Raw genomic sequence first — 27,797 nt, 5'->3', positions numbered from 1 at the left:
CACACTAGGGTTCCTAGGTAGAATAGACGACGAAGACGACGACGGGCACTATGACGGTCTTTGTCATGGGGTTAGGTAAGATCATGCAGTGGCGTGTATAAGGAGGGATAAAGGGAGTGTTTAACCCCTAATATAAAAAAATAAAAATTAAGATAAAACAAATAAAACTGACACCAGCTAGGAACATCCCAGACGAATCCGTTGACCGGAAGTTACTAGTATATATTAGTCCCCAAACCTGAAACGATTTTTGGCTTGGCAGTCGCAATTGCAATCAAACACTCATACATTCTCCTTCATCCGACGTTTCGATTATCTTCTTCAGGGGATTAGAAGTGTTAATCGCTTCCGTCCTGAAAAGCTTTGTAGTAGCATATTCCGTCCAAGGCAATAATTTAAAAAACGTTGGGATCCACTTCTAGAACACTAATAATATTTGCCGAATTGGAATTCGATTCACACTTCTAACAATACTATCAACGGCTAATTATTTTAAGGACAGACTTGTTGGAATCCCAAAATGGCCGCCACAATGGTCGACTTTGGGACCTACTCACGGTTTTGAGGGCACGAAACTCTTCATGAACCAAACCAGTGCACCTGATCTTCTTATTTTAAGCTTATTACAAGTGAGCAAGAACAGAATAATGAAATTCACTGTTGTTTGAAGCTTGCATCTTGAGATTTGTGCGTCTGAAGTTCTGATGCACTGTTGAAGCGGGATTTTAAGACGTTTGTCCTTAAGCTAAGCTTAGTTTAGCTTTGCATAAACTGCTTATTTCAAAATTTGGGCGTTCGTTTTCAAATAAATCATGTCAAAATAAATGTGATTCATGTCATTTTCATTTATATTTCTTCAAATTGAATGAAAATTAGCCCTTTGTTCCATTATATACATTTTTGTGAGAACTTCTGTAAATTATCGAAGAACAAAAAATCCGACTTTTCTTGCAGTTCTTTCACTTGGCAGTCTTCTAACTCATTCAACAATCCTGGTATTTTACAGTTGGGGGCCCAGATGCAAAGAGGTGTAAGGGACTATTTTGTCGATTTTGAGCTGAGCATATAAAAAAATTCTTCAGATTTCAAGATTTCAGGAACTTTTTTAAGATTATTTGTATGATGATTACAAAAATTACAATAAATTGAAAAAAATTGGGTCGATTCTGAAACTCTATATATTTTTTATGGGATGAAAATTTGACGAAAAGCTTCAAAGCTTATTTACTCGAAAGTGAGTTTTTGTCACTTACACCCCTTAACCCTTACCCCCTTAATTAGCTTAGCTTATATTAGAGTGTTTACAGAACGTGTTTTCTTTATCTGAATTTATTTATCATCGTTTCCTTCCTCCTTCATCGTTTTCCTCCTTATTAAGACATTTTTTTGTAATGTTTCTCTGAATTCCGCAAATAAATAAAACTTCAAGGTCAATCATCTTGCTAATACGTTATAAACTATAATTGAAATATACTCACGAAATTGCAGTAATTCCATTGAAAATAAAAAATTCATTTACCTAGGCTAACCGAATGTCTAGACAAAACATGACATTTTGAAGTGTATTTACTCGGGTTTTTTTTGTACACTCCCGTCAAAAGTTTGGGGTCACCCCCTCAAAAACATGTCATTTTTTTAGGCCCATATCTCCGTCAATTTGCGTCCGATTTCAAAACCCTATGTTTCATTCAAAAGATAATAAGTCAAAGAAACTTTGAACATGATTTAAAGAAACTTTTTCAAAAAATTTTGTATGTAAACTTAACCCAAAGTTGCCAAATTTTCTAAAAAATGAATATAAACTTACAGCAGTGTCACTGGAAGTTGGGTCGACCAAATTTTAAGATGAGAGCGGAAATATGACCCATTTTCTATTAGCTTTCAACTGCTTTTTACAGAACTTAGCTAAAAAATCTAGAAAAAAAAGTTATTATAGGGTGTCCCAGAAAGTATGGGCACAACTTTGCAGCTCTGCCATTTGAGAATGGATGCATAAACAAACTTTATTTTCACACATATCCTACCTTAATAGATTTACATCAAATGCCAATCATTAAAATTTGCATTCAACACTTCGTTTGTAAGCGGTAGAACATTCCCTAAAAGACCTTTTAAAGCTTCTGCACAAATTGCTGTATTTTTCAATAACATCGCTTAACAAATCGTTTCCTACGCATGAAATTAAGCCCGATAAAAATTTCAAAAAATATTTCCGTGTATTTTCATATGCGTATCTATTATACAACCCTTAGTTTGAATTGAACACATATACTTTTCAACCTGAAAAATGAATTTAAACACCAAAATCGATATTTTTGAAAACCTGTTTTTCTAATAGATAACAACAAGCTTCTGAATATATATCACAACTTGCAAAAAAATTACATTTTAATTTCACTATAAGTAAAATAAATGCTCCAGCTTTATAAAGTGTAGATTGAATTATTTCTATTCTCGTTAAAACATGTTTAAAAACTCGAATGTCTGTGGGCATGTCTTATGCAGAAATAGAAAAGGCGAATTTTCCAGTTTTCTCAAAATTCTGAAATACCCGTACGCACAGGCAAAACATATTTTTATAAAAAATTTCAATCAACCATCTGAGGATACATGTTTTTGAATATATCATGTGAAAAAAAATTCGAAAAAAATGTTTCGAATTTGGATATTTGGCCAAACCGTAAAAATGTAGTTTGTGCAGAAGTTTTGAAAGATGTTTTTTCATTTTAAACATTCTGCATACAAAAACCCTTTTTAATGCATAAACTCTTTACAGGTATCAATTAAAATCCCTTGAATAAAAATACAAAAATATTAAAAATGTTGTTTGTATAGAAAATAATTGTATTTTTGCTATACAAAGTTGTGCCCATACTTTCTGGGACACCCTATAAGTAAATTAATCCTTGATATCATCGACCAAAAGTTTGGGGTCACCCCTCAATATGATGTATCGGCCAAAAGTTTGGGGTCACTTTCGTAAAACATGGAAAAGTGATTTGGTGATATCTTCGTCATCTATAGTTCAATTTTAATTATTTTTGCGATAGTGACCCCAAACTTTTGGCCGATACAGCATTTTGAGGGGTGACCCCAAACTTTTGGTCGATGACATCAAGGAATAATTTACTTAATAACTTTTTTTCTAGATTTTCTAGCTAAGTTCTGTAAAAAGCAGTTGAAAGCTAATAGAAAATGGGTGATATTACCGCTCTCATCTTAAAATTTGGTCGACCCAATTTCCAGCGACAGTGCCGTAAGTTTATATTTATTTTTTAGAAAATTTGGCAACTTACATACAATTTTTTTTGTAAAAGTTTCTTTTAAATCATGTTCAATGTTTCTTTGACTTATTATCTTTTGAATGAAACCTAGGGTTTTGAAATCGGACGCAAATTGGCGGAGATATGGGCCTAAAAAAATGACATGCTTTTTAGGGGGTGACCCCAAACTTTTGAACGGGAGTGTAAGTGTGATATACTATCACTGCGATAAAAAAGTTTTAACCTAAAATCTTTTGTTCTAAATTCCTGACAAAAATGTTAGGTCTCGGCTCAACGAATGTCTATATTTCTTTCCGACGGTGGCTCGAATTTCCACTAGAGATCTTTCTTGTTATCCTCGAAACCCTGTCAAAATTTGAAGACGATCCAATAAAATAGTATCAAAAATGTTTAATACGCGATATTTTTACGCGGGCCGATCAATAGCGTAAAAAAATAAAATTTAGTTTAACTTTATCGTTTAGTTTTCGTCTCTATTCTTCGACTATATTAATCACTGGTTCTGCCAAAACTGTTTCTTGACCTTGATAGTCAGACCAGCTACACTCACACAAGGAACCAATGAGATTATGTGCCGGGGACTAGCAGACATCTTCAGTGTATGAGCGTTGGTGATCTTCTATTTTTAGGTGACAATGGCGCCTGCCACGTCAGGTTGCAGGTCAATGTGGAGATGGGGGAGGAAATGATGGTTGCAATCGTTTGTATCCACATCAGACCGAATATACCTTTGCGTCTGCACAAACTCATGCGGATGTCGGAGTGTTGGCGGGATATGGTTGGCAGAGGGCTCACACATTGGTGCGAGGATGCCAGGCGTAAGGTGATAGGTTAGTGCGATTATTACCTATGAAGTTAATGCGGCACAGTTCGCTTGATTTCATAACTTGTAGGCGTTATCTGATAGACACTGTGCTGTGAAAGTTGGAAAGAAGGGAAACGGCTTTTCAACCGTTTCTGGTCCTAGCGATGGCTATGAACATATGAATATACATGAGTTGTATACACACCTAGAACATATCATGTAATTTTAAGTGTCCTGAACCTGACATATACGAGCATCTTCAAAAACACAAATTTATTGTCATGCATGGGATTCGAACACCGAATCTGCTGATCGTGAGCCACATCTCTTACCTCTCGGCTATTTCACCGAGTTGAAAGGTGGCTGATGAACGTGATACTGATTCTACGTTTCTGGTGAAACGAATTTGTTAACCAACCAGCACTTACATGATGCGCGTAAAATTGAGTCCAATTTGTGATTCAGTCTTGAAAACATTTACGTTTTTTGGTGATTCCGTTTCGTGGAAATTTCAGAATTTCTAAGTGTGTATATAGAGAGGAGAGTATAGAGAAAGTGGATAGAAAGATACAAAGTAGAAGGAATGGGACGGCCAGGGATTGAACCCAGGACCTTCTGCTTATGAATCAGAAGCGGTAGCCACTAGACCACCAAGCCCGTCTGTTTCTTCAATATTTAACGAGATTAACTCTAAAAACAGCAAAGTATTCATGGTATCGTCAGAGGCTTTTCTGACCCATCAAAAACTAGATGACGGCTCACTAATAGGAAACAATCTACTGATAAAAAAAAACAGAAAACCCAGAAAAAAAGATGATGTTTGGAAAACAGCAGAAGACAAAAACGAGCGTAAGGAAGATTTAAAATGGCGGAACAAACAAATGGCTGGGAATGCCGTAAGCTCAAGTTACCAAATTTCCAAGAAGAACCAAGAATAAGACAATACCAGGAATGAGAATACACAACAAAACAAAACGGAACAAAGCAATAGAAAATTACAAAAAAACATAAAGGTATCTCTGAAACAAAAACCTTGATATAACTTGAATGAAACGGGGACGAATTTCTTGAAGAATTTCTGAAGACAGAACCTGATGCAAGCTTGAGAAATTTTAGTGAGACTTTCTTCAAAGTATCGTTTGATAGGCTGGAGGAAATACCGCAAGAATGGCTGAAAAAATGCCAGAACAAACCTCCAGAAGAACTTCTCCTCCTCAAATTTCTAGAGAAATTTCCACAGAAATAACTGTAGAAACAGATACTAGTAACCCCTGAGAAAATTCCTGGAGGACAATGTTGGAATTTTTCAACATTTTTTAAAGGCTCTCTTTAAAATTTTCTTCGGACAATTATTTAAAAATTGCTTCAGGGATTGTTTTTAAATTTTTTATAGGAATTCCTCCAGTTCTTTATCCAGGTATCCTTGCAAAAATTCACCATGATTTTTTCATTAATGGTTTTACAAGCAAGCAATGCAGAGTCATACGTTTTTGAAAATTTTCCCGGGGATTTTCCGGAAATGATATTGGATATTTTCTAAAGGTGTTGAATTTTTTCCCGGCACTTCTCTCAGAAGATTCCTTCCGGTGTTGGTCCTCAGAAATGTCTCTCAATTTTTTTCTGAATTTACCCTGATCTTTCTCCTAAGATTTTTTCAGAGTGTCATCTGACATCTTTGCAGGAGCTACTACTGGTATTCCCAACAAACAAACATTACTATACAACAGATACTTGATTTTGAAAATTTTGTCTGAACAAGCTGTTATTCAGCTGTCATTGTTACTTGGGTTTTTTATTGAGTTCTTACCGTGATTACTATCAGAGCTTTTTCTAGGGTTTCTTGCAGTGATCCACCTGAGATTATTTTTATTAATGATTTTTTCCGCATCTTTCCCTGAGCTTTTCCCGGAATCCCTACCAGAAATTACGAGATTTCTCGTAGAAATTCGCGAGAAATAGGAGTGAAATTTTGCGAAAAACTTATTGGAGAAATCTCGAGAGGAACTTCGAAAGAAATCCTAAGAGAAACTGAGGTATCTCAAAAAAAAAGTTCTGGGAAGAATCCCAGGAGGATGTTTTAAGAATATTTAAAGAGGAACTCTGAAAACCTATAAGAAAATTCCCAGGAAGAACTATGGGAGAAATTCAAGAGAGATACCGGAAAACTCTCTAGAAGAAACCCCAGGAAGAAGTTCTGCAAAAATCCCGAGAAAAAGTTTTGGAAAACTTTCCCGAAACCACCAAGACAAATTCCTGGTTGAACTTTGAAAAAAATGTTTGCAGTATCTCCGGGAGGAATCCAGCGAGAAACTATGGAAGAAATCCCGGAGTACATACTCTTTCCCCAGTGAAAAAGTCCTGCTGAAATCTTGGGAGAAACTATGATTGAAATCCCAGGAATAAATAATGGAAATCTCAACAATTACTTAAAATCTCAGAAAATCCTAGGGCATACTGAAGAAAGCAAAAAAAAACCTTCGAAAATTTCAAGGACGAGCTCGCGGTAAAAATCAAAGTCGAAATTCTGGAAATGAATACCAGAATGAGAGGATGAATAGTGGGTAGAATTTTGAAATTCCAACATTACTATCTAGTAGAATATCCAAGTTCAGTTTCAAAATTCAATGATCATATATATATGGTCTGTGGAATTACTGATTGGACTGAATGTCTTTCTTCTGATAGTTTAGAATATTTGGATGGCATTGTAAATGGAAATGTCAACGCTATTTCTTACATCTAACCCAAAAAAACTTAGTATTTGTTTTGTTATATGGTAAGTGGGGGCAGGATGGGTCACCTAAGAAATGGATCCCTATAACATTCTGAATATAAATAGCATTTCTCTGTTTTCTATCACGACTTCCAGATACACTAGTCAGCTATGATATAAGGGTATAGAAAGGTCATACAGTTTGAAACCTGCTTCTTGACAAACAATTGTCAAAACATGACCCATCTTGCCCCACATCATTTCTACGGGGGCAAGATGGGTCAGCTATCAGAAATTCGATTTTTCTCCAACAAAAAATACTAGATCTTCTATTTTTTCTCTATACATCTAAGCTTCACATACGTACAGATTACATGAAAGAAGTGTTGAAACATATCGGTAGATTATTCTCAGAAATAGAATATTTTTATTCAGGTAGCCGTAAAAAACTTTGAAAATTTATATTTTTTTGTAGAAAAATATTAATAATATGTTCACAAATTTTCAGCGCTCTAGTCGCTTCGGTAACGGTACTGACCCATCTTGCCCCCTGACCCATCTTGCCCCCACATACCATATTCTTTTTTTTTTTTTTGTTTTTATTTTTGTGTATTTTAACTAGTTGCTAATTCTACACTCACATACCATATTCAAAAAAGGTTAAAACAAGTTTTTCATTCAAGAATTTTGTAGAATCTCTTGGATAACAAATCTTGTTAATTTTTCCTTAATTTTTGAGGACATTTCTGTATAGTTTTTGAGAAATATGAATAGATTTTTAATAAAAAATGATTAATTTTCGAATTAAAAACAACATTATCCGGATAATACGGCTGTGTGATAGATCGTTACTCGCGTGAGTGAGTGAAAAAGTTTGTGTCTGCTTGTGACATAATATGATAGTTGGATTTTGTACTTCGGAATTTTGAGGGAAGAAAACGACTTTTTCGACCGGTTTAGCGATAGCTATGAACAATGAACGGCATGAGTTGTATATCCATTTCGGGACGAAGCGCAAAAAAGTGAAATCTCCATACAAATTTCTCATCTTTGGCTCTCCAGAACTCTTAGATTTTCCAAAAAGCAGTCCTCCACTAGGGAAAATGAGAATATTTGTATTTGAGACTTCATTGACAACCTAGAACATCCTGAACACTTTGAAATTTGGAAAAATGAAATAATTGACATACGGGTAACTGTTGCTGAGCCCGGCCCACTATTTTCACCTTGTCTTCAAAAATGTTTAAGAAGTCCTCGCTAAAAAAGTAAGGAAATGCATTTGGTTACTCAAATTGATGGACCCCCCGTTAGTTAGAGCCACAACAATTTTTACAGACCCCTTCGATTTTGGTCAAATGGTGGCTCATTTAAACCGTTATAACTCGAAAGTTTCTACAAAAACCACCTCAAAACGAATTGTTGTTGAAAAAAGGAAAGATAGAGTTACTATTTACAATAACAAAAAGATGAGTCGGCCATATTGATTTTGGCGGACATCTTGGATTTTTATAACACAACTTTTTTTCACCATGATGGCAACCAACGATTTTCAAAATTTTTGCATCAATTGAAAGCTGAAACATTCATACATAACATTTCAAAAAAATAGATATGTCTTTTTTCCTATCAAATCATCAACCTTGTATCTTCTTCTTCTTTATGGCTCGACGTCCCCACTGGGACTTGGCCTGCCTCGCTTCAACTTAGTGTTCTTTGAGCACTTCCACAGTTATTAATTTTCTTTGCCTGCCATTGCATGAATTTGTATAATGTGAGGCAAGTACAATGATACACTATGCCCAGGGAGACGTGAAAATTTTCCCGAGCGAAACGGGAATCGAACCCGTCGTCTCCGGATTGGCGATCCATAGCCTTAACCACTAGGCTAACTGGAGACCCATCAACCAGGTAAGGAAAGTCGAAAAAAAAATCCGCTCTACTGTATTTTTTTCCCTTCGCTTTTCCGAACTCGACATGATTCTACACCAATAATGATTATCAGCTTACCGAGTTAAAAAATGCTGTAAACTAGTGTAATGGAAGAAGTTATCGTTTCACCTGTAGACTTTAGGATCAAAACTCAAGAACAGTTTGGATGACCTAGGATATCCCGACTGATCTGATGTTGTATGTTAACCTTTCAGAAGACTTACTGGACATGATAGATTACAAATCGTAGTTTTGTATAATGAAAGAAGTTACCGTTACACCCGTAGACTTTAGGATCTAATTTCATGAATAGTTTGGATGACGTAGGTTATTCAGTAAAATATTCTTCATTATATTCTACCGTTTTTATACTATTGATTACCAAATCTACAGAAAAACGTAGAAAAACTCCAAAATAACGCTTGGAAAAAATCCGGCTTCAAAGTGCTTTAAAAAGATATAAAAAATGTGCAAAAATGTTACCGCTAAACAGCACAATTGTGCTGGTTCGTCACGAAAGGGATATGTAGCCGTATTCTCTAAAATAGAAAGAAAGATACAAAGTAGGAGTAAAGGTACGAGGCAACATATGAAATCTATCACAAGTTTTCACACAGTTTTTCAAACAAGAATCGAATGTACTTGTCTCAGTCTTAGGCTTTCAAAATCACACAACTACACCGCTTGCACTCGCATCCCACCATACTTTTAGAACAATTTTTACTCAAAAACGAGCAATTTCCAAGTGTTTATTCAAGCACGGAATACTAGCATTGCTGTGACTAGTAATGACAGCTTTTGTATGAAAACCATAAACGCTCAAAAGGCTGTCGGAAATTCAAATGTCAATAAATTCATCTGAAGGATTTCGAAGACTGAAGTAGGTATTTATGATGCTCACAAACATATCATCTGCGTGAACAGCATATCCATTTTGTGAGGTTTTGAATGCTCTCGTACCACTGTGCAATCTGTACCCTCAGAGCGGCTCAGAACATACACCTCGCCCCCCCTATAGTCCCGCATCCTAACTGTACCTATGCTGCCACGCTGCAATTACTCTTTCGTTTTTACCTGCACCACGCACAACATTGCGTTACACAGACGGGGGTACCCCTGAAGAATTTTTAGGAAAGCCAAACATATGATCGAGCTCGGTCGGGGAGGGACAGACCCGCAAACGCAGGTCATTTCTTTCCTAGCTCATTCACTGATTCGGTCCTACAACAACACAAACACCACTGCCGAAAAGATCGAAAAGATGCATTGGTGCCGTTTGTCTATGGCCATCGCCACCTTTCACCTTCCATACAGAGGCCGATTGTGCCTCAGTTTCAATTCTACCTCGGTACGAAACAGTAGTTCAGGGGGATCCGCGCGCGCATGATTCTACAAAATTGACAAAAGAGCAGGAATTTCCGGATCTGGAAATCAATGACACTATCATCGTAACGACAAAACAATGAATGGACGGGGAGTGTGGTGTGATCGCGTGGCAAACAAGTTCTAAATTGCATGCACAGAGTGTTTAGTGGAGCGATCCCTATCTGGAAAAAGGTTGTCTCGAAGAATCTGAAAACCAAACAAATACTTTAGGCTTGCAGTGATGGTCAATGACGAAAAGTGCAGCACCTGTCGACGACGTCCGGTGGTTGAATATGATCAACGCCGCGTGTGCTAGAGTGGTGTTCCTACTGGCACTGGTGACGGTTGATAGCGTATTGATTACACTGCTAACGGCTACCGGTTTGATGCTAAAACTGAAGATGATCCTCACGGTCGGAACGGTAGGTTTATTAATGGGAACGCTTTTTATGAATGGAATAGGCACAATACACTGTTATAGTATGCGCTTTGTCGTAACATCTATCTCAACTCTGGAAAACTTCTCACCATTTCGAATATTTGTCTGCCTGTTGAAACTTGACTAACTAAATATTTGTCACCGTGAACTGAAAGCATGACAGTCATTCATTGAGATGACTTTTAAGTGGCATGGGCGCTTAATATGTGAATATGCAAATTGACATTGCAGTTTTGAGGAATCAAAATGACTTTTAGTTCCTAGTTTCTTAAACTATATGAGTGTGAATAATTCCTCCAGGATTTTTTTCCGTAGCTTGCTTGCTGAAGTGATTCCATCATGCATTCCTCCAGAGATTCCTTCAAGAGCTCGTCTAGGGAATTTACCAGCCATTTCTTCGGGGATTCGTCCTGGGATATCTTTAGAGGTTCCTCATGTGATTGTTCCGGTGTTTTTTACGAGATTTCTTTCAGGATTTTCTCTAGAGATCTTTTAAGGCATTTCTGCGGGTATTCCTTCTGAGTTTTTTTTTCAGGGATTTTTCCATATATTCCTTCCAGAATTCCGCTAAAGATTGCAACAATAATTCGATCTGGAATTATTCGAAGTATTTCTGAAGGAATGTCCTCCATAAATTCTTTCAGAAAATTTTACTAGCGATTATTCAAAAATTAATCTAGTATTTTATTTTTTTAAATTTTGAACAAAAAAAACTTTATATGAGTACATCCCAGTATTCCTTCAATAATTCGTCCAGAAATTACTGCAGATATGGATTACTTCAGCTTTTTTATTCAGAGATCCCTACAGAAATTCTTCCAAGAATTCGCTAAAAAAACTCCTGAGATTTCCTAAGAAATTCCTCATTGAATTGCTTCCGGGATACCAAGAATTCCTCCAGGGATTTCCCCGGGAATCACAGAAGCTTTCAGGAACAATTGCAGGGATTATTTTGAAAATGCCTCCAAGATATCTTCTTGGGATGATTTCAGGACCTCCTGGAGTTCTTTTTGAAACTCCTCTACAATTAGTCGAAGACTTCCTCCAGGAACTGTGTAAAGATTACCTTAGGAATTCCTCTTGGAATTGCTCCCAAAAATCCTCTTGGGGTTTCTCCAGGAACTCCTCCAGGTATTTCCTCAGGAACTGCTACAGGGATTCCTCCAAGAGTTCATCTACGTTCTCCTTTTAGCAATTCTTCAGGAATATCAGATTTTAGATTTCTTCAGGAATTTCAGCGATTTCTTTGGTACATTCTCTTGGTCTTTTTCAGAAACTCGTTCTGGAATTACCTCAGGAATGACTCCTTGGATATCTCTAGGAATTCTTCTTGAGATTCCTCCAGGAATTCCTCAAAAGATTCCTCCAGAAATTTATCCAAAAATTTCCAGGATTCCTCCGGGAAATCCCGTAGAGATTCCTCTAAAAATTCCTACAGAGATTCGTCCAGGAATTTTTCCACAAAATTGATCCAATTATTCCTCTAGAGAAACCTCAAGGAATTCCTCTAGAGATCCGTCCAGGAATTCCAAAAGCTATGTCTCCAGGAATTTTTCAAGGAATCCTCTAGGGTTTGCTCTAGGAATTCCTCCAGGAATTCCTCTAGGAATACTGCCACGCATTCCTCCAATAGTTATAGGGATTCCTCCAGCATTTCATTCAGGGACTCCTCCAGGATTACCTTCCAGAATTTCACCGGGAATCACCTCAGTAATTCCTCCGGAATTGATCCAGGAATACCTCCAGGAATTCCTGCAGAAATTACTATAGCAATTTCTCCAGGAAATCCTACAAGTATTCCTCCAGGAATTGAGTTTCTCTAGGGTTTCTCCCTGAAGTTCCACCAGGAGTTCCTCCTGGCATTCCTCCAGGATTTCATCCAGGTATTTCTCCAGAGTCTGCTCTAGGAAATACACCAAGAATTCTGTCAGGAATCACCCCAGGAATTTCTCCCGGAAATGCTTCAGAAACAATTTCCAGATCTTTTTAGGGATTCCTCCGTGAATTCTTCCAGGGTTTCCTACAGGAATATATCCAGGAATTTCTCCTCCAGGGATTTCTCCAGAAATTCCACCAGGAATTCCTGCAGATATTTAGCAGTAATTCCTTCAGGGATTCCTCTAAGGATTCTTCCAGAGATTCCTCCAGTAATTTCTCCAATGATTCCTCCAGTAGTTCCCTAAGAAATTCCTCCTAGAATTGCTCCTGGAATTCCTCTAGATATTCCTCTTGGAACTCATCTAGGAATTTCTTCCGAAATTTCCCTAGGAATTCTTCCAGAATTCTTCTACAGATACCTCCAGAAATTCAGAGATTTCTTCAGTTAATCTTTCAGTTCATTTAATTTCTTCAGTTTATCTTCTAGGGATAGTTTCCAGAGAAATTTTTCACAAGAATTCCTTCAGGGATTTTTCCAGAAGTTTCTCCAGACATTCCTCCAGAAATTGCTTCAAGCAATTCCTTCAGGAGTTTTTCCAAGAATTTCTCCAGAATGTTCTCTAAGGATTTCTCCAGGAATTCCTCGTAAGGTTTCATCAGAAATTTCTCCATGAATTTCTCTTAAAATTCCTCAAGAGATACCTCCATAGTTTACAGCAGGAATTCCTACAGGATTTTTTCAGGAATTCCTTATGAATTCCGGAATTCGGCAATTCTTCCACAGGTCCCTCCCAGAATTCCTCTAGAGATTCTACCAGGAATTCATCTAGGAATTGCTTCAGTGATTTCTCCATGAGTTTTACAAGAACTTCTCTAGGGATTTCTCCAGGAATTCTTCCAGAAATTCCTCCAAGGATTCCTCCAAAAATTTTTCTACGATTTCCTCCAGGAATGCCTCAAGAGATTTTTTCTCCCATAATTGCTCTAAGGATTCCTCCAGAGATTCCTCCAGGCATATCTGCTGGAATTCCTCTAAAGATTTCATCAGGAATTCCGCCAAAGATTGCTCCGGGTGTTTTTTTTTTCTTCGGGGAGCTCCAGGAATTCCTGTAGTGATTCCTTCAGAAATTCCTCTCGGGATCTTTAAATAAAATATTTAGGTCGGTCAGAAATTTCAGAAATCCGTCCACCATCTGTTCCAGGGACTCACTCACCCAAGATTTTTTTCAGGATTACCTGAAGATTTTTTGAATTTCTTGAAGGATTCCTAGAGCACGCTATGTCTGAACCAGCAGATTATAAAAATTGAATGTACCTACATCGTGTTTCTTTTCACTAAACATCAGTATTCAAGCTATATTTTCGTTTGCAGAAGGTTTCGGTGAAAATTTGTCCATACATTTGGTATGGGAGAGAAATTGGCCGAAAATGAGAACTTCATGCAAATTTGTATGAAAAACAACTAAAAATATGCAAAAATCATAATTTCCCCGATGAAATATTTTAAAAGTTCCCGCATATGATAATATAGCATGAGTTCTGATATTCTGTGGAAAGAAACCAGATGTACATTCAATTTTTATAATCTGCTAGTCAAGACATAGACATAGAGGAATTCCTCCAGTGATTTGTTTTGTAATTCTTTAAGATAGTTTTAGAGGGATACAGGAAATTTTCCAAGAAGTCATCCAGGAATTCTTTCATAATTATCCAATTCACAAATCCTTCAAGTATATGCAGCTCCTGCAAAGGAGTCTCTTCACAAATTCGTCCTGCGATTCATCCGGGAATATATCCTGTGATTCTTTCACAGTCGTTGTGACTTACTTTAAACATATAAGTATAAGTACTTATATGCTAGAAGCGCTTTCTGACATTTCTCCACGAAATCCTTCGGGAATTCACCCAGGGTTCACTCCCGGAATTTCTCTAGAAAATGCACCACAAATTCCTATAGGAATTCCTTCCTGAATTCCTCCATACATTTCTTTTTGAATACATTCAAACTATTCGTCCAGGAATTCCTTCAAGTGAATTCCATGATTTTTCATTTGAGAGTTTTCCGGAAATACCTTCAAGGAATTCTTCATGAATTTCTCCAGGGATTTGCTTCAGAAATTCACCTCGGGGGTTTCTTCCAGTGATATTTTCAAGACTTTTACGAGAATACCTACAAAAATTCTTCCAATGATCATTCCAGAAATACGTCAATTGACATTTCTTTAAGATTATGTTCTGAGATGAGTATACCCAAGTAACCACGAGCATTAATATCATTGCTTCACCGGAGACTCCCAAAGTAGGCAACATGAATAAAAACTTTCGAAATGTGTATCAGTACCGTCGATAATGAAGTGGTACTGAAATAGATTTGTGCATTACTCAATCGTAATAGACAAGTTTACACCACGTGCCAATGTACCATTAAGGCCTACTTTTCCTCCTAAGATTGATCATGTGTTTTTACGTTCTTCCGATTTTTCAAAAAATGAGCTTTTTCTACTTATCTAGGAAGTTATAAGAAGTAATTCAAAAAATTCCTCCGGATGTTTCTCCAAGGATTTTATTAAATGATCTTTAACAAAACAAAAGAAACTTCTGCAGATATTCTTTCAAAAAATCTTTTAAGAGATAATTTTCTTAAAGCATACCTCCCGAATTTCCTCTACAGATTCCTTCAAAAAATCTTCTAGGAGTTGATACTTTTGTTTCTCAATACTTATTTCACTATTTTTTCCTGAGTTTCTCCTGGGTAATCTTCAATGAATTTCTGAAGAAATTTTGCAAAGTTTTCCTCAGAAATTCTTGTAGAGATTCCTGCAAAAAATATCTTTAAGGATTACGGATTAGGATTAAGGATCTGCCATGGATTCCTATAGAAACTCCTGCAGAGATTCGTTTAGAAATCTCTGCAGCGATTCCTTCATAAATGTCTCTGAGAATTCCTTCAGAAATTCTTCCAGGATTTTTTTTAGAAAATCATCTATAGGTTATTTAAGAAATTCGACCAGTTTCCTTCAGAAAGTCTTCTACAGATTCCTTTAGAAAGAAGCATTCTCTCATATCGCTTAGAAAATCTTCCATTGATCCATAAATTTCTGCTAGAATCATCTGCAAAACTTTTCATCCTCTTTAACTCTTCCAAAATATCATAAATTTGGAATAATTTCAGATTTTTTTTCAGCTATTCCTTTAGAAAATCCGCCTTCAGGGATTTCCTCATAAAACCTTCTAGGGAATAGTTTTAGAAAATCCTCCAGAGATTCTTTAAGAACCTTTTTCATTGATTCTTTCAAAAATTCTTCCAATGGTTTTCAACATTTTTTACAGGCAATCTTTCAGGCATTTCTTCAGGAACTGCTCCAAGAGTTCTTGCAAGAATTTGTCCATAAATTTCATTGGAAAATCCTGCTGAAATGTTTCCCGGGTTTTCATAAGGTATACTTCCGGATCTTTCTGCAGAAATTACTACAGAGATTCTAGCATAATTTCATTCAGTGATACAGCAGGTTTTTTTTTCAGAGAAAGAAATATTTTGATTAAACTTCAGAAGAGACCTTTTTTAAAGTTAATGAAAAATTCGGTTGAAATCAATTGTATAAAATCATCGAAAATTTGTAAAATAAACCTGTGAAACTCTATCAAGTAAAAAAATACACAGAAAATTTACAAAAAATCGAAAGAAATTTGTTTCTTCGAAACACCAAAATCCACTCACTTAAAGTGCAAATTTTCGGTAATACCAATCTGTGTGGTCAATTATGATTTTCAAATAACTCAACGTACATATGTACAGATGGGTAAATTATTGGTTAAATTGAGAAACAATCCACAGCTCAGGGGAGATTTGAACTCACGATCCTTATTCGCTAGACAAGTGCTTTGCCAGCTAAGCTACCGAGCCAATTAATGACACGGCAACTTAGTTGTCATAAGGTAATTCAAATCTCATCGATGTATATCATCTTCCCCTAAACCGCAAATATAATCATCTCTGTTGTACATATGTACGACGCTTTCGCTATTTATTTATTGTTTGAAACTGTTTGCCTATCGTACAGGCACCGCTTCCCCAACAACTTGTAGAGGAAGAACATTTGCTAGGTACCTGGAATCAAAACCAAAATCCAACTGTAGAGACTTACAAAGAAAATGAATCATCACATTTTCACAATGATCAATTGTCGTGGGGCGCCAATCTGGATGCTTGCCAAGGGCGCCATGGGACCACGCTACGGCTCTGTGCATAGTGTAGCATATTGTAGCACATTATGCAACACTTTTAAGGTACGTAACGATATCTATTCAATAGAAGTCTATAAAATTACGCATGGGCTTAAGCGAAACCCTCCCCTTTGGCTACTTAAGGAGAAACATCAGAGAACACAAATATGGCTGCTACAATAACCGACTTGGACCCCAACTCTCTTTTTCAATAGCACCAATCTTCAAAATTCGTAAACAAATGCTCTCGATTTGGAAAAACTGCCTTTTTTTGCAAGTGAGCAAAACCAGGATAAACAAGTGCGGCTTGGTTCAACGCTTCGTTCGTCCGATTTGTGCCTCTAAAGTTTGTATATAAAATTGTAATGCGATTTCTTGGTGTTTCATCTTAAGAGATGTTTGACACTTTAGGAGATCTTTTCGGACGAAAAGAAGTTCGGCTAGAATCGACCGAATGGCTTTTTTTTTCGTATTGGAGAGATGTACGAAAAGAACGATGGCGACTTGATGGTATGGGTTCTGTCCACTCGAATGAACGGACATTCAGCAATGCACCGAAATTCTGAACCTGAAGAAGTATTTACTGCGGTTTTTTACAGCAACGCTTAAGACGGTTAATCTCACGGTTCAAGCATTTATGGCTTAGTTTCGCGAAAAGCATATTCTTATTTAGCTTCTTATCCTGACCAGAACCCAATCGAGAATATGTCGGGTTCATTATAAAAGAAGTGCATGAATAAAATAAGCCGTACGAAAGCATTCCAGATCTAAATCGTGCAGTTGTTTGAACATGGTATAAAATCCAAGAATCTACCCATTGAAATTTGGTTAAAGTATCCTAGATAGGCTTTTGAGCTTATATTATTATAATAAGTAAGAGAGACTGCTCTCTCACACTCATTACTGTATTGTATCCATCATTAAAGGCCTTGGTTAAGTAGTCGCCATAATTGTGTATTTCTTGCAACGCACAATATTCTCTAATCTGCCAACATATAAGGTACACCGGGGCAAGTTGAAACGGGTGGGGCAAGATGAAACAGTGGGTTTACATGATGTTTTCTAATGATGATAAACAGTTCGATCGCCATAACACATAGTTTTTGATTCAAACAATCTTCTAGCGAAGGATAAATTTCCAAATTGTATTGAAATCTATTTCAAAACTTCGTGTTTCATCTTGCCCCACCCGTTTCAACTTGCCCCGGTGTACCTTAAACTAGCCCACAATTGAGCATGGTTGTAATACTTTTATTTTTTGTTTTAATTTATCAATTGCAACGGGTCTAATACTTACTTATTCTATGGAAGCTTCCATACAAGATGTTTATAAGGAAGGTGTTAGCGTATAAGCAGGAAGTGGATGCGGGGAGTGCGGCACACTGCGGGGGATGGAGGTGACAGCCCAGGGGGGGAAATTGTACACGAACGTTCCCGTATGCGTGAGAACTTTTTCGTTAGCAACGAAAAAAATTTACCCGAAGAGACCCGAAGTTGAGCCGAAATTTCTTATGGCAAACCCGACCAGCTGTTGGTGAGTTTTCTGAAAGTGTCGAAACATCACAGAAAAGTAGCAAAAACCATCGATATTTGCTACCAGATCGCATCAGAGGGATGCTTGCTAGTAATTGCCTTACAATTTCCTAATTTATTTGCACATTTGAAGAAATTTTCTGTTTTATGGTGCAAAAAGTTTCCATAACAAATTCCAATCGTGAACCAAAAGAACAGAAAAAGAATAAGAAGCTCAGAAAATTCACCGAAAAACGGCAAAATTCACCAGCCGTCGGCCACGCACACGACCATACTATCTTTATACCCGTCTTAAATTATATCCTGGTGACAGCCGGCCAGTTTGTTTATGCTGCAGAACGCTATAAAAGCGTTGCTGCGCCGCATCGGCAACATCATTCTCAACACGGATAACCAATGTTGACATATTTCCATGGCACTCATAAAATGAGTAATATTCCCCCAGGTTTAAAATTTGCTCGTGCCCCCGCATTTTTGTTAATTATGAATACAATGGTGATTTCTTAACCAAAAGAGATCGCTTAGCCGAAAAAATTGCAAAATATTTGCTTGAGTGGGTGTACGTGCTAATTTGCAATCCGTGTAAGTAGGAAACATTCGATGAGTGACATGGAGTTTGTCCGATTTTAGTGCTGAGATAGTTAAGCGTGCATGGTTTCTCTGGGGTTGCTACGTTGCTAGGGCTGAAAGTTTTTGTTTGTCATCTCACTAGTGAAAAAAATTAAATACAAGCTTGCCAGCTGTCGTTAGGTTTTCCAATATGGCGGATGGTGGAATCTGACATATTGGATTACCTTCCTTTTACTTACCTTGCTTCCATACTTCCAAGAATCCTAGGCTTACTTGGTTTAGTCTTCACCACGCATTTCTTGTCGACCATTTTTTTTTTTGTAAACCATCAATCAGCTTTAGCATTTCAATAATGTTGGCACCTGAATGCTTATCGGTGTCCTGCGATCCTGTCCGGTAATGATTTCGAGCAGGACCCAGTTTAGCTGCCGGCGTCGTAGTCGAAAGTAATTTGATCTGTTTCAAACACAAAAAGAATTCTCCGATGACAAGCTCCTGATTGCCCACTCGGCGCAGAACAGAGGCGACTTTTCGCCAAACTAGCCCTGAAATGGTAATCCTCATCCATCAAGCAACGCAGATAAAAGTGCATTCCAAATAAACAAGACGTGACGACGAACTATGCGCTGCGCACATTCCTCTCTCGTCCGTAGAAGATAGGTGCCGCACTAATCCACAAAGTGCATTAGCAGACCAATAATACCTTGTGTGCAGACTAAATGCTAAAAAAGCTAGGAAGATGACAAAAACAGATCCGACGAAAGGTAATGTTTGTCGCTGCTTTTTTCTTATTTTTTTCACATTATCTTCATTTATCGGTTGGGCTTTTCCTGTTTGCGTGCGAGCTAGCTGGTGGACAGGAGACAAGAGACGCAAATTGCAAGAAAGCTTCTTCCTGTTTTATGGTACTTCGGAGGAGGAAGCAATAACAACAGCCCAGCCGACACAGGTCATAAATTAAAGTGTTGTAAAAATGCTGCTTGCCCTGTCAGAAAGGTAGCGCTAAATTGTAATAAATTTAGACGGCTTTGTTTTGAAGGCTGATGCTGATGTCCATGTTGGGGCGTCGAAAGACAGAATCTCAAGAACATGGTCTTCTCAGATCAGAAAAACGAAATCCCAAACAATAGGATGGACAATATAAACTTGATAGCATAGTATGAACACTCCTACACTAATCGTGGATAGAGTTGCAAAGATGAGGATGAGTATTAACAGGTTTAAATGTTGTGATATTTCTCTTAACTTCACAAAATTGGCCTCGGCTAAACGAATGTCTTTCACTGTATGTGTATACCCATTGCTATAGCAGATTTCAATACTATCTGCAATAAAATAGACTCATTCATTTTCGAACACGTGGCCAGGACCTTGCAAACATTATTTCAAAAGTCCTACTATCAACTTAGAAAGCGAATATTTAAAAAATATTTGAACATATAACACTAAAGCGTACAATGAATTAATCGGAAAGATCTCACCAAAAGCAACTGACGAAATATTGCAAGTGCCGGGGCCGGGAATCGAACCATCCGAGTATAAAGCGAACGTGTGACCACTGCAAGAACTTTTACGTCATCAATGGTCATTAGCCACAGCAGCTTTAAATTCGTGGGTGTTCAGCATGACCATGCTGAGGGTGACGAGTTCCGGTCGGTAAAAGTTTCCGGAATAATCAATAGAGTTTGTTTTATTAATGTTTTTTCTCCGTTTCCTATTCTCTTTCTCATCCCCAGCTCCGTTACACGGGAATGCTGGAAACGGTCCGGATACGGCGGGCCGGCTACAATGTGCGGCTCACGTACGAGGAGTTCATCCAGCTGTACCGGATACTGCTGCCGAAAGGGCTGGTCAGCTCCCAGAAGGACGTGCGGGACTTTATGAATACGATGGACCTGAACAAGCAGCACTACCAGCTGGGTCTGACCAAGATCTACATGCGCGAGTCGCAGAAGATGCGGCTGGACATTTGCCTGCACACGAAAATCATCGACAGCATCATCACCATTCAGCGGTGGTTTCGGTCGATCCTGCAGCGGAAGAAGTACTGCCAGTACCGGAGCGCGGCCTGTACGATCCAAACGTACTGGCGGTTGTACGTGAAGGAAAAGCAGGCCAAGTTCCTGCGAAAGCTGCGGTCCGATGCGGCGACTATTATACAGAGTGCGTGGCGAGGGTACACGGTGCGGAAGTGGTACACCAAGCTGAAGACTGGGGTGCAGGTGATACAGGCGCGCATCCGGGGGAACCAGGCGCGGGAGCGGTTCAAGGTGACGCTAAGCAAGGTGAGTTGGTTTGAGTTGAGTACAGTACATATTGGTGTTTTGCATTATGAATATTGTTCTTCTATGGTTTGCTAAGCAACCAGAATAATTGGATCTTGCGAAAGTGTTACCTCGATTATTTCAGGTGGAAAAACTTGCAATCAAAAAGCAGTTTTGCATATCGCTGCTTCGATCATCGGTATGAGTTTTCTGAAAATGACTTTCTCTCCCACATTTTCTCCCATATGTCGCCTTAAACTTGACGTGATGCTTTGAGACCCTGGTATTCACAGCAATTCCGGTGAAGATCTAGTCTGTTATCGGCCGGCCGTTGATAAAATCGATGACTTCCCACGAAATCATTCATTTTAGGTGACAGTCTGGGCACTTTGTCAAGACATTCAAGATGGTGATCGCTATAAATTTCTACCTGGTTTCCTTTCATGTAAGTGGGGCTGATTACCCCTTCCTTCCACTATTTCGTAGTTGTTCTGACTACAATCACTCTTGTCTGGCCAATTCAATCGTCTTGACAGAGCCAATTCAATCGAAGCCTTGAACTTGACAGTTTGAGAGAGCTTGAATATGAGGGGAGTATTATATCCGTAAAAATAATAAATTTATGTTCTGAAAACTTTCGGAAGCTTGAACTTATTCTATTTTGGCAGCATTAGCCATCATTCATTTATTACCTAATACTAAATAAAAAAAAAAAATACTAATACCTAACACTAAAATCGGTATTTTTGACCACTCACCTCCACTCCTCCCACTATAGCGTTAGGTCATTTGTGGACGGCGCCAGTATTTTTGGTTAGATATTCCAGATGCTGGTTTTCAGGATTTTTTATTCGTCAGCCAGACTGTAAATAAAGTGCCTTTAGTGCAGGCAGTTTCCAACTCCTGAAGTTATTGAAAAAGTAAAATACACAACCGCTTATAATTAATAATCAATTGCCCTAAACAATTGAATTATCTTGTACAGAAACTCTTAATCAGCATGCAGTTCTTCCGCCAACCAACTTCTCGACGCCATATTGAACTGTTTTTGCACACCTGAAATTCACGTTACTTTCGTTTTCGCGGAATCTTCCAAGAATATTTTAAGATCCCTGAAGAAGGTTCCAAACCTGGACCGAAACGTCGGAGCGAGAACATTGTATGTAGTTCGCTTAATTTTTTGACAAGACTGCCGAGCCGAGCCATTACAATTAAAGATCCCAGGTGACACCCAGTCGAAAATACCGCTGGAAATATTTTAAGAATCTTTCAGCAGTTCGTTCCTGGGTTTCTTCGAAAATTCCGGGTTTCTCCAGTGAAGAACAAACACATTTTTCCGGGTTGTATCTTGAATCCTTCCTTGATTTAGCAAAGTTTCTTACGGGATTCCTCGAGGATTTCCTTTCGATATTTTTACAGTAAATCCATTCGGGAATCTAATGTATTTCTTCCATGATTTCTTCAGTAGACTCTTCCGCGCTTCTTCCAGGACTGCCTTCCAAAATTCCTCTAGAACGCATTTCTACAGGAATTCCACCCGAGATAACTGCAGGAAATGTTTCCAACACTTTTCACTTAGACATCCTTCCGGGATTCTTATAAGTGTTCCCTCCGGTGTTCCATGAATTCCTTTCAGGAATATTCCAGGAATTCCTCCTGGGATTCTTTAAGGAACTCATCCTGGGATTCCTCCACGAAGTCCTCCAGAAATTCCACCCGGAATTCTTTCCACGATTTTTCCAAGACATTTTTCCGGGATTCATCTAGGTGTTCCCTCTTAAAATCCAGGATTATTCCCGGATTTTTTTTCTGGGATTCTTCAAGGATTTCATCTCAAGATTCCTCCAGGAATTCCTCCCGGGTTTCTTCCAGGATGTCCTCCAAAGATTCCTTCAGGAATTCCTCCCGAGATTCTTCCAGGAATCCCTACAAGGGTTCCTTCGGAAATTCCTCCCAGGATTCTTTCAGACACTCCTTCCGGGATTCCTACAGTCATTCCTTCCAGGATTCCTTCCGAATTTCTTCAACAATTCCTTCCAGTTTTCCTTCAGCCATTCCTTCCGGGATTTCTTCAGGAATTCTTTCCGGGATTCCTTCAGCAATTCCTTCCAGGATTCCTCCAGAAAGTTCTCGGGGAAGTCCTCTAGAATGTCCAGGAGTTCTTCTAGGAAATTCTCTCTTTATTCCTCCAGAAATTCCTTCCGGGATTCTTCGAGGAATTCTTCCCAGGATTCTTCCAGGAATTCTTCACAGGATTTGTCCTGGAACTCCTACAGTGATTCATTCAGGAATCACAACCGGGATTCCTTCAGAAATTCCCTTCGGTTTTTTTTTTCAGGATTTCCCTCCGGGATTCTTCCAGAAAGTCCTCGCAGGATTCCTCTAGAATATCCAGGAGTTATTCCAGGAATTTCTCTCGCTACTCCTCCCGAAATTCCTTCCGGGATTCCTCGAAGAACTCTTCCCAGGATTTTTCCAGGAATTCTTCACAGGATTTGTCCTGGAACTTCTACATGGATTCATCCAGGAATTACAACCGGGATTCTTTCGGAAATTCCTCCCGGGATTCCTTCAGGAATTCCTTCCGGGATTCCTTCAGGAATTGCTTTCCGGGTTCCTTCAGGAATTGCTTCCGGGATTCCTTCAGGAATTCCTTCCGGGACTCCTTCAGAAATTCCTTCCGGGATTCCTTTAGAAATTCCTTTCGGGATTCCTCCAGAAAGTTCACGCGGGATTCCTCCAGAATGTCAAGAAGTTCTTTCAGGAATTTCTTTCTTTATTCCTCCAGAAATTCTTTCCGGGATTCCTCGAGGAAATCTCCCCAGGATTCTTTCCCAGGAATTACAACCGGGATTCCTTCGGAAATTCCTCTCGGAATTCTTTCTGGGATTCCTTCAGGAATTTCTTCCGGGATTCCTTTAGAAATTTCTTCCGGAAATCCGGATTGATGGCTTGGAAAAATCTTGGAAAGGGAATTTCTGAAGAAATCCCGTAAGAAACTACTAGAGAAAATCCTGTAGAACTTCCTGGAGCAATTCCTGGAGAAATTCCTGAAGGAAATTCTAGAGAAATTCCTGGAGGAATCTCAGGAGGAACTCCTAGAGGAGTCTCGGAAAGAACTTTTGAAGGGATCCCAGAAGTTATTCCTGGAGGAATCCCAGAAGGAATTCCTGTATTAATGTCGGAAGGAACTCCTGGAAGAATCCTAGAAGGAACTCCTGGCGTAATCTCGAAAAGAACTCCTGGAGAAATCCCGGAAGGATCTGCTTGATGAACCATGGAAGGGACCCCTGAAGAATTCCCAGGAGGAACTCCTGAAGAAATCTCATGAGCAACTTCTGTATGAACCTCGGAACTCCTGAAGAAGTCCTAGAAGGAACTACTGGATGAATTCGGCAAGGAACTCCTGGAGAATTGCCGGATGGAACTCCTGGAGGAACCTCAGAAGGGACTTCTGGAGGAATCCCAGAAGAAAGTCATAAAGAAACCTCGGAAGAGACTTCTGAAGGAATTTTAGAAGGTACTCCTGGAAGAATCCCGGACGAAACTCCTGGAGGAATTTTGGAAGAAACTCCTGAAGGAATCCCGAAAGGAACTCCTGGAGGTATCTCAGAAGGAACTCGTGGAGAAATCTCAGACGGAACTCCTGGAGAAATTTCGGAAGGAACTCCTGGAGGAATTCTAGAAAGAACTCCTGAAGGAATCCCGACAGGAAATCCTGAAGCAGTGGCGAAGCACCGGGGGGGGGGGGGGTCGTGCTAGGTATATATGAACGCTTGGTGATGAAAAAAAAAAATACTGCTCAAATTGTGTGTACTGTATGTATCTACGATATGTCTGTGTCAAATAAAAAAATATAATATTGAACAACGAAAATCCCTCCCAGAGCAAATTTCTAGCTACGCCACTGCCTGGAAGCAAATCGTAAAGTATTTCTAGAGGAATTTTTAGGAATGAACTACTGGCGAAATCACAGAAGGAACTCCTGGAAGAATCCCGGAAGGAACTCCAGGAGGAATCTCTAAAGAAACTCCCGGAGCAATCCCGAAGGAAACTCCTGGAGGAATCCCAGAAAGAACTCCTAGAGTAATCTTGGAAGAAATCTCAGAGAAATCTCAGAAGGATTTCCTAGAGGAATTTAGGTAGAAACTCCTGACGAAATCCCAGAAGGAACTCCTGAAGGAATTCCGGAAAGAACTCCTGGACGAATCTCGGAAGGAACTCCTGGAGGAATCCCGGAAGGAAATCCTGGAGGAATCCCAGAAGGAACTCCTGAAGGAATTCCGGAAAGAACTCCTGGACGAATCTCGGAAGGAACTCCTAGAGGAATCTCCGAATCTGGAGAAATTTCATAAGGAACTCTTGGAAGAATCTCGAAAGAAACTCCTGGAGAAATCTCAGAAGGAATTCCTGGAGATATTTCGGAAGGAACTCCTGGATTAATCCCGGATGGAACTCCTGAAGGAATTCTGGGAGGTATCCCAGTAAGAACTCCTGGATTAATTCTGGAAGGAACTCCTGGAGGAACATCTGAAGGAACTTCTAAAGGAATCCCAGAAAGAACTCCTGGAGGAATCCTGCAGAAAACTTCTGAAGGAATCCCGGAAGGAATTTCTGGAGAAGTCCCGGAAGGAACTCCTGGAGGCATCTCGAAAGAAATTCCTGAAGGAATTCAGGTAGGAACTCTTGGAGGAATCCCGGAAGGAACTCCTGGAGGATTCGTAGAAAAAAAAACTCCTGGAGGAACCCTGGAAGGAACTTCTGGAGGAATCCCGGAAGGAATCTCTGAAGGAACTCCCGGAGGAATCGCGGAAGGAACTCCTGGAGGCATCTCGGAAGAAACTTCTGGATGAATCTCAGAAATTTGCACGGCCTGGCTGTTTCTAGCTTGCACTGGAACAGCTTGTGTGGTTGGGGAAAGCGAAAACGGCCTGCACAGCGTTTTGAATTTTCCGGGTGATGATCGTCGACCACTTGTTATAGTGCTCCAAAATGGAGACTACGGCGGCGATGACGTTGACGAAGCTGTTCATCATGCTCCCTAGCATTCGACGAGATATCGGTGTCCAGATGAACTTGTTTCAGCACTTTGTAGATGTAGATAGCGTAGCTTACTTTCCGGTGTGATTTCTTCTTCTCGCCCTTCACGGTATTCTTCTGATTGTGAGCATTGCCGGTAGACGACTTCTTGCGCTTGCTTTCGATGATGCCGTGTTCCAGTTTTACGATGGTTGTTGCTCTCGCTATGACGGAAACTCTCGCTACGGGGGAAAACTGATTCAAAATTCGAAGGATGTCAACTGGCCCCGGATGGATACCTGCGGAACGGGCTTATCCATTAGCTTAGTTACCGAACTTGCTGACAGTCCGAAGGATTTGGCTAGCGGACTGGTACTGGAGCACATTACTGTCAGCACTAGACTGGTTCTAGTTCATATTGGAAACGGTTTGAGCAGCGGACAGGCACCGGTGAACATCAAGTTTTGAGGACAGCTTGGACAAAGGACGGGTAACCATGGACTTCACGGCGAACACTAGAACTCGCTTTCGCATCGAACTGGTAACAACGTGTTTCACAAGTGGTTTGACCACTGCACGGGAACCAACGGCTACAAATGGCTACAGTGGACATCGGAGCTGACTTGGTGGACATCATGGTCGTTTGGTCGCCGATCGGGAATCGATGGTTAGCTTGACTAAGGAATGGCACCGAAAAACGATAGGAAAAGGATAGGCTTGCCTACTGGATTGATACCAGCTGATATCAGGGGTGGCTCGTCTCCTGGACAGAAATCGACCGACACCAGGTTGGACATAATCACCGGACAGTCACCGGTATACTTTGTTAAGTTTGTAAATTGTCATGAACATTTTGTCAGTGTATTCTGTATGTTATACTGTTGTTTGTGCATCTGTCCCCGAACTTTAGTGCGCATTCGTAGCGCTCTAATCATTTCGGGCAGCGAGCCAGTACAAAACACGCAAGCCGTCCCCTAACACGAACATCAAACGACATACGTTCTTGTGTTGTTGCCCGAATCAGAATGCCCCTCAGGACGAAGAACTGCTAGACCAAACTCAAGCTATGTAAGCAACCTACGCTGCGAACAAAAAGGCAACCCACCAGAAGAAATTCGATTACAGGATTGACTGATGGACCAAAAACAGTAATGAAACCTCGTCATCATGGGATTGGACTACGTTGTATATTTAGATAACTGGATAATGTTATGTGTTGCATGTTTGTGATCTGTGCATTTGTCATGTTCCATTTTGTTTTTTTCGTACCTAAGTTCCCAAACGTGAAGCCCGGTACGGAAAATAAATGTACATTTGTAGGGATCTGCTAACAGTCGTCCTATTTGTGGTGCCCATAGGGGGGAACAATGCATTTGTAGTGTTTTGCATTTCTTTCTGTTATAACTTAAGGATTCATTTGGCTGTCGAACGAGATCTGGTCACGCGATGTAACTGTTGGAGTGTCGGATGAAAACCGAATCACCGGAGCATTTGGAATGCCGGAAGGATGCCAGTCGGATTTGGTTGCGAATCTCGTAGCCAGAAGAGAGCGAGATTGAACTTCGACAAGAACGCCTGCACGATCGCGAACGGCAACAGGATTATACTGCTGTTGTACCATCGACCAAGGGTGAAAAGAGCAATGTCATGCAAAAGATTGTATACATCAGTGGCACAGGAAGCTGGGACACCGAGATTCTCAAGCTATTCTGTAAAAGTAAAGCGAAAGTCGAAGGCAGTATTGGATTTGATTCACACCGACTTGTGCGAGGTG

General features: G+C 39.4%; 1 protein-coding gene across 1 annotated transcript in view; it reads left to right on the top strand.

The window, feature by feature from the left end:
• LOC109411303 (unconventional myosin-IXb) overlaps positions 1-27,797 on the top strand; it is a 252,594-nt gene that overhangs the window by 211,038 nt on the left and 13,759 nt on the right. Inside the window, exon 14 of the mRNA XM_019684868.3 lies at positions 20,477-21,025. Within this exon, the coding sequence (XP_019540413.3) occupies positions 20,477-21,025 (549 nt within the window). The remainder of the gene's footprint in view (positions 1-20,476; positions 21,026-27,797) is intronic.

The sequence above is a fragment of the Aedes albopictus genome, chromosome 3, assembly GCF_035046485.1.
Source record: "Aedes albopictus strain Foshan chromosome 3, AalbF5, whole genome shotgun sequence".
NCBI classification, from domain to species: Eukaryota; Metazoa; Arthropoda; class Insecta; order Diptera; family Culicidae; genus Aedes; species Aedes albopictus.
Note: the sequence above shows the minus strand (reverse complement) of the source record. Positions and strands in the feature narration are given on the sequence as shown.